This window comes from Bidens hawaiensis, unplaced genomic scaffold (assembly GCF_021521415.1).
Source record: "Bidens hawaiensis isolate Kalapana, Puna unplaced genomic scaffold, B.hawaiensis_p1.1 tig00036758_1, whole genome shotgun sequence".
NCBI classification, from domain to species: domain Eukaryota; kingdom Viridiplantae; phylum Streptophyta; class Magnoliopsida; order Asterales; family Asteraceae; genus Bidens; species Bidens hawaiensis.
The window spans coordinates 121,218-130,738 of NW_027496416.1; the positions used below are offsets into that span (position 1 = coordinate 121,218).

The 9,521-nt window shown below is 35.9% G+C and overlaps 1 protein-coding gene across 2 annotated transcripts; it reads right to left on the bottom strand.

The window, feature by feature from the left end:
* Positions 1-365: 365 nt before the first annotated feature.
* Positions 366-8,919, bottom strand: LOC143588753 (phosphatidylinositol 4-kinase beta 1-like). 2 transcript variants are annotated; one of them, XM_077069679.1, is made up of 16 exons: positions 7,447-8,919; positions 6,259-6,432; positions 6,108-6,156; positions 5,712-5,844; positions 5,153-5,627; positions 4,744-4,824; positions 4,542-4,664; positions 3,597-3,666; positions 3,272-3,369; positions 3,080-3,184; positions 2,333-2,386; positions 1,500-1,643; positions 1,378-1,431; positions 1,221-1,295; positions 653-736; positions 366-566 (listed from the first exon to the last, which is right to left on the bottom strand). In XM_077069679.1, the coding sequence occupies exons 1-16, from the start codon at positions 8,917-8,919 to the stop codon at positions 465-467; spliced, it is 3,294 nt and encodes a 1,097-aa protein (XP_076925794.1). In that variant the 3' UTR covers positions 366-464. The 2 variants fall into 2 exon arrangements, with proteins under 2 accessions (XP_076925794.1, XP_076925793.1); XM_077069678.1 differs by having other exon boundaries at positions 5,153-5,630.
* Positions 8,920-9,521: the final 602 nt, after the last annotated feature.

Below are 9,521 nucleotides of genomic sequence, written 5' to 3' on the forward strand. Positions count from 1 at the left end.
TCATGAAAAAGAAAAAAAGAAACACAAAAGTGCACACTAATTCAAATAATATCAACCAAAGAAAACAAGAATTATACACAATACCATATGCTAGTGTTGAATTTGTGCTCAAGTAAACAGAAGCATTGGGTTTAGTTTATGATAACCACGAACCGCCCATTCCTCCTGACCAAAAATTCATCTAAAAAACAAGAAACAGATGTACAGTAACAGGAACAGCATCTTGTGGCATAGATCCAAATATGATGATGGCATAATCATGGTCAAAGTAAACACCATGAGATGGCCCTGTAACTAGTATTGTATGCTGGCATATATAGCCCCATGATGACATGCTGTTCCGTGTGGCCTGATAATATGCAATCTACCCATCACACTGATACACTTATATCTCAAGATGGTAGGTTGGTTGGTTACTTTCATCTGCTGGCAAGTGAAGAATATTGAAATGGGATCGAGTAATTTCACAATATGCCGTTTAGAACTCTCTGATAGTAGTCGTATTGGCGTGTTCTCCATGCATCTAAACTGCTACTGATCAGGGAGAGTACTAGGGACACGCATTGCTGAGAAAATGAAAAATAATAGACCTGGGATGATAAGTACACTTTGAGAGTGTGTTGTGAATACAGAAAATGAAAGTCAAACTTACCTCTTCGGTCAAACTTAAGTGAAATCGTTTTCTTAAGTTCTGTATTGTCCGAGGACCGCCTTTGAAACATGGGAAGCCAGAATCCTGATGAAAAAGAATTAAAGAAAAGCAATTTTGACATATATTAGCCGATCATGAATGTTTGGTTCAACTAAAACTTTAAATAAAAATACAAGGGAAAACTTTAAAAAAAAAAAAAAAATTGACCACAAGTTTCGATTTTGTTTCATTGCTTGCGAATTTTTCATTTAAATTTGACCCATAATTACAGTTACATATGCTGACATGGCATGCCAATTGTGTAAAATGGTTACACGTTGTGACAATTGTGTAAAACTGATGGCATGTCATGTCAGTAAGTACAACTGAACATTTATGCAACATTGTCCATCAACTTTGAATAAAATAGCCGCCACATCTACCCAGTAACCCATGTACCCGGTAATACATGTTTAAAAGTCGGCTTTTTAACAGATAAAGATAACATCAAAACTTGAGTGGCTAGATTTCCTACAACTTAGTGAAATTTAACATGAGTAGCCACCAAAACATTACATGTTTTCATTACCTGCAGCATCTCAACAAGTAGAATTATCCGCTCTGCATGCTTCCGACATGTTAGAAAGCCTTGAATGCACAGAACCTGAATCAAAAAGCAGGATAAGCAAAGCAATAAACCGTGCATATGCATATGTAAATGTTAAAAGTTTTGAAATGTAAAATACTTTGAAGTAGTCAAAGAACTCGCTTGGAACTCCCTCAGCATCAGAATCCATAACCTAAACAAGACAAGTGTCAGCTAATTTCTTCGATTGATAAATCTGAGTACCACTTATGTATTACTTGCCTCAAGAAGTTCACGGGTTAACTTGAATGGTGCACTCTCAAAATTAACTCCCCCAGGTGAATTAGATAGCATGAAGCCAAAATCAATGTGTATAATATGCCCATCTTCATCTAGCAACAGGTTGCCATTGTGTCTATCTTTCACCTACACGAGAATATGAAGAAAAAAAAAATATTGTGATGACCATGCATCTGATACCCATTTGAAATCAATCAAGTTATGCAAAAAATAAAAGAAAACTAGAAGAGAGAAAAGTTCAAATGCATTTAGCTAGGTGAACTTTTTTAACACAGCGGAGATATAAATGTTCAAAATTTTCCAGTTGAGAATTGAAGGTTTGATATAGAAGTCAAAGCAGCTATTGTAAGTGTTGACTTCAGATGTCTAGAAGAAAGGTTTCCACAGATATAAAATGCAACCTCTTGCTGAAGAAATTAACAGATTTATGAGTTCTAACTAAAAGCAAATTAGCTGACACGGCATCGATTTTAATGTTTCTTTATGCTTATAAACTCTAAAATGTTAAACAAACCATTTTTTAGGTGTAGCCAAGCTTAGGGAATGTCTGTGCAGTTGTGCCCACATGAATATACGGCAATCTATTATGTAGAAAGGAAAGACAACAACTGCTACCAACAAGCAATTAAACGTTTGTAGTACATATGTTATCTGAATGAGACAAATTCTAGAAAACACTTGCAGGTTTCAGATTTCAGTAATGATGATCCAGCAAACATCATCTTGAAGTTCACAGAAGTCAGAAATGTCATGCAGATACCATAAAGTGCTAATCAATTTTGTTGTGAGTTCAGAATGTTAAGGGAGAGAGAAACCTGTAGTAGGTAGCAAACAAGGGAATATCCGGCCATACTTTCCACAAAATTCCTCTGCAACAAAAGTTCATCATTAAAATCCATAAACACTTGAGCATGAAGTATACAAGTAGAACGACATTGAATTTTAGGTCCCATTTCCTTTTTAATAATGTTCGTAGGCCAGTTCTTTTTATAGGAAACTGAATAGAAACGAAAATATTTGGTGTAATTAACTAAGGTTTAATTCAGGCAATGAAATTTCAAATTTAAAAAGTTTAGAAACTTGTACTACTTATCTTGTTTGAAGCAGCATATGAAACAACAGAAAAAACATGCCTGCATTTCTAATTATCATAAGTTCATTTTTAAACAATATATACATATTAATAATATATATTACACCTAGATTAAATGAAATCGACTATTATATACTATACATGCATATATGGTAAGCAGAGTGCCAAATAACACTTGCAGTCAGATATCAAACTTCGATTATACTATTAGGAGGAAAGGCCTCAAAAAGAAAGAAAAGGGAAGATGAAAATTCAATCAAAGAAAATATGGCACAAATTATAAGGTGTATACTAAAGCCTCTCCTCTTTAATAGTACAATTAAATTCAATCAAAAGCTTTTTAATGTTCTGTCAAAGAATTTCCTGACTACAAAATAGTCAGATAAAAATCCAAAAATCAAAATGGCAGCTTGCAACGAAGTATGCACAAGAAAAATCACATAGCATCTCCCTCTCAACTGCCACTTACCTGTGCAAGTTTATAAGTTGATGAATTTTCTTGATACTTGGCAATGAAAAAGTCACGCAAACTTGTGACATTGGGGAATCGACTTTTGATAGAATGAAGTGATGCCTACAAAGAACCCAAGAATAGTGTATATATTAGAAACAGAGATCACTATACTTGAGACATTGAAAAAATACAGATGGGGTAACATACCGTATCTGGGATTGTTTCAATTAGAGCTGTGTAGGAAGATGTGACAAGCACTTCATAAGGGCGCAGCCAAAGTGGCAGTCCAGCTTCTTGGAATATATCTAGCATGATAATTAAAAAGAAAAAAGAAAGAAAAAAATTAACCTATCTGCAATACAACAGAAAATAAACAATAACTTTCGTATAATTACCACTGTGCTACAGATGATACAAAAAAAGTACAAAGGTAACAGGGTTAAGACTGTCTTTACAACAAAACCCTTATGATGTTGAAGTGTTCAACAATATGCATTATCTAGACAATTTAATGAGTAAAGAACAAACATACCGTAAAAGTGAGAAATAAGTTGCACTGCAAGATGTTCCTGTCTACAATCATCCCCACTTTTCACAATAACCTGAAAAGAATATAACAGTTAACATGAAAAAAGAATACAGCACTATGAAAAATAGCTGATGCGGTGACAGAAAGGTAAGTGCGCTATTCTATAATCTTATCAACTGGTCACAAGAGCAAAAATCAACTTGCCAAGTTATAGCCACAAATGCAGAAAACCTAATGACACATGAATTTAACTTTCCTAGAGATTTTGTAGGCAGTAAATATAAGTACAATAAAGAGGATTCAAACAATGTTACCGTTCATCATCTTTAAGTGAGTCACAGCTCACAATTACCAACAAATATGTAAGGATATTGTAAGAACTTGATACTTCTGATGAATAAGAAATTCCCAATGACAATTTTACTCTTATCAGATGTTGTAACTTGACAACAAGCATCATAGCCTTGGAACTATTAGCATTGACTACCTACAAGTTACAAAAGACACTAAAAGAACCATCTTGAGCACCCAACCAACCTATTAATTTCAACTTTCAAGTTTCATTTACAAATATGTTGATTCTTTAAAGAAGCATCTCCTCAACAAGCATATCTTTATGGCATATTAGCATTGCCCCTATTGTTGTTTCATTTTACTTGTAATATCAGAAAAACATACGGTTATAATAACCTGAAGCAAGAATCAGCTCAATTAAAAGGTAAGTGATGCCTCGCCTGTATTATCCTATTTGGAAAGTTCAGTTGATGAATAAACAATTAACTATAAAGCACACTTAAGCTAGTTCCAAAGCCCAAATCTTCTCAAAAAAAACATCTTGCTTTGTTCTTATAGAAAGAAAAAATCCAACACAGCCGAAACAAAAAGAGAATATGGACTGGCAACAGTTTGATAAATAAGAAAGGTTGTAAAAGTTGATGCAGAACTTACTGAGCAGAGGTCCCAACCAGGAAGTTTCCCAAACTCTGAAGCCTGACGTATTCTATCTTTTTTTGCTTGCCAAAGTTCACCAGATAATGCATCACTTGCTTTTGGAGTTGCACCATCATTGTCCTATTTCAAATGAAACATGTCTCAGATATTACTTTCCTAGCTAAAATAAAAATATGTTAACCGCTTTGCTAGTGCTCACCTTCTGTTGTGCATCAGATGAAGCTTGACCAGTCCCCTTCACAGGAAGTCCAGGAGGTGCTTCTCCCTTTAATGCAGCAGCCTGCATAACCAAGCAAGACATTCACTTATCTCTTGTTAGACTAGATACAAGCACCCACATGACGCAATCAGAAGAATTTAACTATAAACCAACTATAGCCATAGTAATATAAGACAATAACTTAATGAATACAATAACATAGTCCAGACAGTTTTGATCAAATGCTTTCATCATTTCATCCTTTACTTATAATAAGTATAAAATTTATGATATATCTGTATCATGCACGCACACATGTGCTTGCATGACTCGTTTATAACGTTTGAAAGTTAGAAAACTGTAACAGAAACAAGATAGTAATTAATAATCAGAAAGCAAAAAAATATACCTTCACTTCCTCTAAAGCTATGGTGCTGGGAACACGGCGGTGCTCCCTCTTTCGAGGTGGTTCCTGAACCTCAATGTCATCCATGCTGACCCCTGAATCTGCAGTCAATACTACTCTCACCCATTCTAAATCACTGCCATCCGACGGACAGCTGACACCCTCTCTACCTTGACAATAATGAATACCAAAATCCGAATTGGATCCTTCAAAGTTGTTTGTACAGCAAGGGGATGGATTGTCTACAACAAGACGCACACTAACAAACTTTGCTTTTGAGTCCCATAACTGACCCATTGCTTGGTCAATTGCATCAGAAGCAGATCTTGACATCCTATCATGACTAGAATGGTAAAGATCTTGCCCGTTTGATAATGGATAGGCCCATGGAGGAGGTTTTGGTAAGAACGCATCTCCATTAGCTAATGGGATTCCACCCCTTGAAAGTTTGTGAGAAGTCGAGCCGTCCTTCACAGAGCTACTGAACAAAAATAATGGCAACACTAAGAAAACAATAAACATAGAGACAGTCCACGTCAGCATCAAATGTAATTACCGTTACCTCACGGTTTCACTTCTTAATACTTCAACACATATTAGGTAAGGTGCTTTCTCCCTTGAGTTAAGAAGAACAGCTTCATCTTCTGGTATATGAACCACACGGTACATTCCCTTCCCCATGGGAAAGCAAACGCCTACCATGTAACCAAAAAAAATTTCAAAACGAGACAGTTTAACTGAATATAGTAATGTATTACTTCAACTAATATAATACACATAACCAAGTAAACTTGCTTCACCAAATGACAATAAAGAGATAGCAGATGGTTATAGTCTGCTATCATGAACATGATATAGAAATAATAATGTGCACACTATGTATAAGGCAAATACACATATTTACAACATCATAATCCACAACAAATTGAGGTATGCTTTTAGAGAGAGAGAGAGAAACCTCCACTACTTGTGGCTGCAGCAACATGTGCATTGATCTCGGTGAGCGACTACAAATACATAAATCACAGATTCAGTAAATACAAAGAAAACTGTATACCTACACAGACAATATAAACTTAACTTGATATTGAGAGAAAGACAAGCACAACCTCACAAAGCGCACATTTGCGATCTTCAACGGGAAAAACATCTACTAAGCCATATGATGTCTCACATAATGAGTGAACAAAGTCAAGTGACTCATGATATGTCCCCTTACGAAACTGTGATGCGGTTGTATTTGGTAATGGTGGCTTAAGACTGGAATTCTCATTCTTTTGCTTCTGCCAACGAAAACATTGTTTTTTAAGCATACCATAGAGACAGTCAGGCTACTTTTGCAAAACAGTTCATCACACCACAACAGAACAAGATTTAAAACTATTGTATATTAAGATTATGGAAGAAGTTGATCAACAGCAAGATAAACTTATGAGATATGCCACAGAAAATAATACCCAACTAATGTACTTGCAAAGCGAATAGGAAACATAATTGTAGTTCTACGAATTAGTCACCAAAACAGTCAGAAAGCCAGAATCTGATCTAAAAGGCTAAAGTTAAAATCAGAAAAGATAGCAAAAGCAATACACCACAGTTTTTGATATAAAAAACACTAAGATTTCATTTGCTTATTTTTCTTTTATCAGTATCAAGTTACAATATCAACTGTTAAGTATTAGCCATTAAGGTGATTAATGTAAAAAAAAAATTCTGTTGACTCTAATATCAGTATCAAGGTACAATATCACCAGTTAAGTATTAGCCATTAAGGTGATTAATGTAACAAAAAATTTTCTGTTGACTCTAATTTATATTAAGAATAGACTATAGAGATTAAAGCATATGTAAGAATCGCCGTCAATGTCCTTATGTGAGCCATGAGACTGTTTTAACTTCCATATACACAACTCACAAAATCAAAGCCTCTTACATGATCCTAAACTTTTTTGTTAAGTGCATTAATACTTCAGCACGTGATATCACAAAACAATAAATCATAAAAGGTATAGTCCAAAGATCCATTTTGTTTAGGTAAAGTATTGACAGCTATTGCACAATATTCAAATTTATAAAGATCCATAAACAAAGTTAATCACCAGTAAACCAGATTATCGAACAGGCTGATGAATATCAAACAATTTTGCAATAAAGGAAAACAACTTGAATATATGCATCTCAGCTGTACTAGCTAAGAGTATGAATTAGTAGTATCGAGTATGTAGCTGCAAGTATTAACCAAAATGGTCAAATAAACAAAGAACTTTGTGAATAAAGATAAAAGAAAATTTACTAACCTCTTTGTTCTTTTTTGATCCAAAAAGTTCTGAATCTTCCACAGAACGATCACGGTCTTTGAACAACTTTCGGAAAAATACCTCTGTTCCTGGACTGCTTTCAGGCCCGCCACCATTGATGCTTTCATTTGCTGGTACTGTTTTAGCATCATCAGATTGCAAACGAAAAAATCTACGAAACAAGGGGAAATCTGAAGATTCTTCTTCCACACCATTCGCATAACCATTGCTGCTTTCCTCATTAGCAGCTTCATTTTTGTCTTCACTTTTTTCTTTAAATATTTTCCTAAAAAACCCTTCTTTCTCATCATCATCGGCAGAATTTGTCACTTTATCTTCCTCTTCACTTTTATCCCTGAAGAGCTTCTTAAAAAACCCATCTTTATCATCACCTTCAACAGATTTTGAAACGGATTTATCTTCCAAATCCCCTTTACTATCACGGAATAACCGTTTAAAGAATTTATTATCTGAGCTGGACGTGACATCATCTTCATCTTTACTAAGAAGCCTCTTGAAAAACCCATCCTTCTCTTTATCCTCATCATCTTTATCAACAGACTTTCGCATATCTTCATCTTTAGAATCTCTTAACAACCTTTTGAAGAAACCATCTTTGTCCTGTTCATCAATATCCTTACCATCTCTTAAAAGCCTCTTGAAGAAACCTTCTCTATCTGGTTCATCATCATCTTTACCATCTCTTAACAGCCTTTTAAAAAACCCCTCTTTGTCAGGCTCCTTATCAGGCTCCTCTTCATCTTTATCAACAGATTTCCTAAAAAGAAACGCATTCCGCACTTTCGGACTCGGAATAAACTTTTTGAATAATGTGTTATCGTCCTGTGCCGCCTTGCTGCTACCTTCATCTTGCAAATGGTTCGTCGCAGAGGGCGAAAACGACAAAGACTTCTGAGGCGGTGACGATGCTAAAGATAACAACCGTTGCTTCGAAGACAACAACCTAGTAAGCACCTGGTTCTTACCAGCATTCGTTGCAGGCTCACTTTGCGGCTTAATCAACGGAGCCCACTCTCCGGAAATAGTAGCCGCAATCTGACACTTCTCTTGTATCCTACTAATCCCCTCGTTATCATCCGAATCCTCAAGCTCAGCCATCAAAAACCACTGCACTTTCAGTGCAATCTTAAGCGACTTGGAGCAAATATCAATAACAAACTTATCCAAGGACGGACTGGGCTTATGAACAAGCATGTAGCATATCTGAAACAAGTAGCTCTCAATGCCGGATAGCGGGAGCGTATACATCCTATTACAGAGATAATCCCTAACCCCTGGATGATCATGTTTATACAGATAACTAACAGCAATCCACTCACAGAAGAAAGCGGAATCGAAGAAGCGAATGAGCCAGCCGCTCTCGCCGCCGCTCTCGCTCAGCAGGTTGTTCCGCGTGATCTCCCGTGGTGACTCGTCCTCTCCGCGAGTCAACCCTAGGATCCTGACCACCATTATATTATTATTATGGGATTAACAATTTGCCATGCTCTCAGTAGAGAAGACGACGGCGTTTGTAGAATCTAAACCCTAGAAAACTCCTGAGAAGTTGAATTGGATCGGAATATAAAACCCTAAGTGGAAGTCGGAATCGAATCGGTTGACCTGTAGTTGAAATCAAGATCTTACAATCAATCGGAGTTGGCAGTGGTGCAATGAGCTCGCGATCGGACTGAAATTATTAATTAAGCAAAAGCACAGACTCCCGATTTGATTGCCTTCTGATTGTCTTGTGTCACCTCTTCTCTTATTTCCGTTCACTATAAATTATTATTATAGTGGCATTCTATTACATGTGGTCTGGATTGTGGTTTACCTTTAGTACTAATTTTAAATTTACTGTAAACAACTCATTTATTGTTTAAAACTTATCATTTTAGTATTTTTTTTAATCTCGTCTAACTTTGTTCTTTAAGTCAGGGGTAATTTAGTAACTTCGTTATTTTATTTATATTTTCCTTTTCTTTTAAAGGTTTTCTGTAGGTTCCTGGAAGGATCGTACACGGGATGTCGCTATCTTCGCAGGTGCGGAATCCCTGCGTAGGTAGATACGAGTG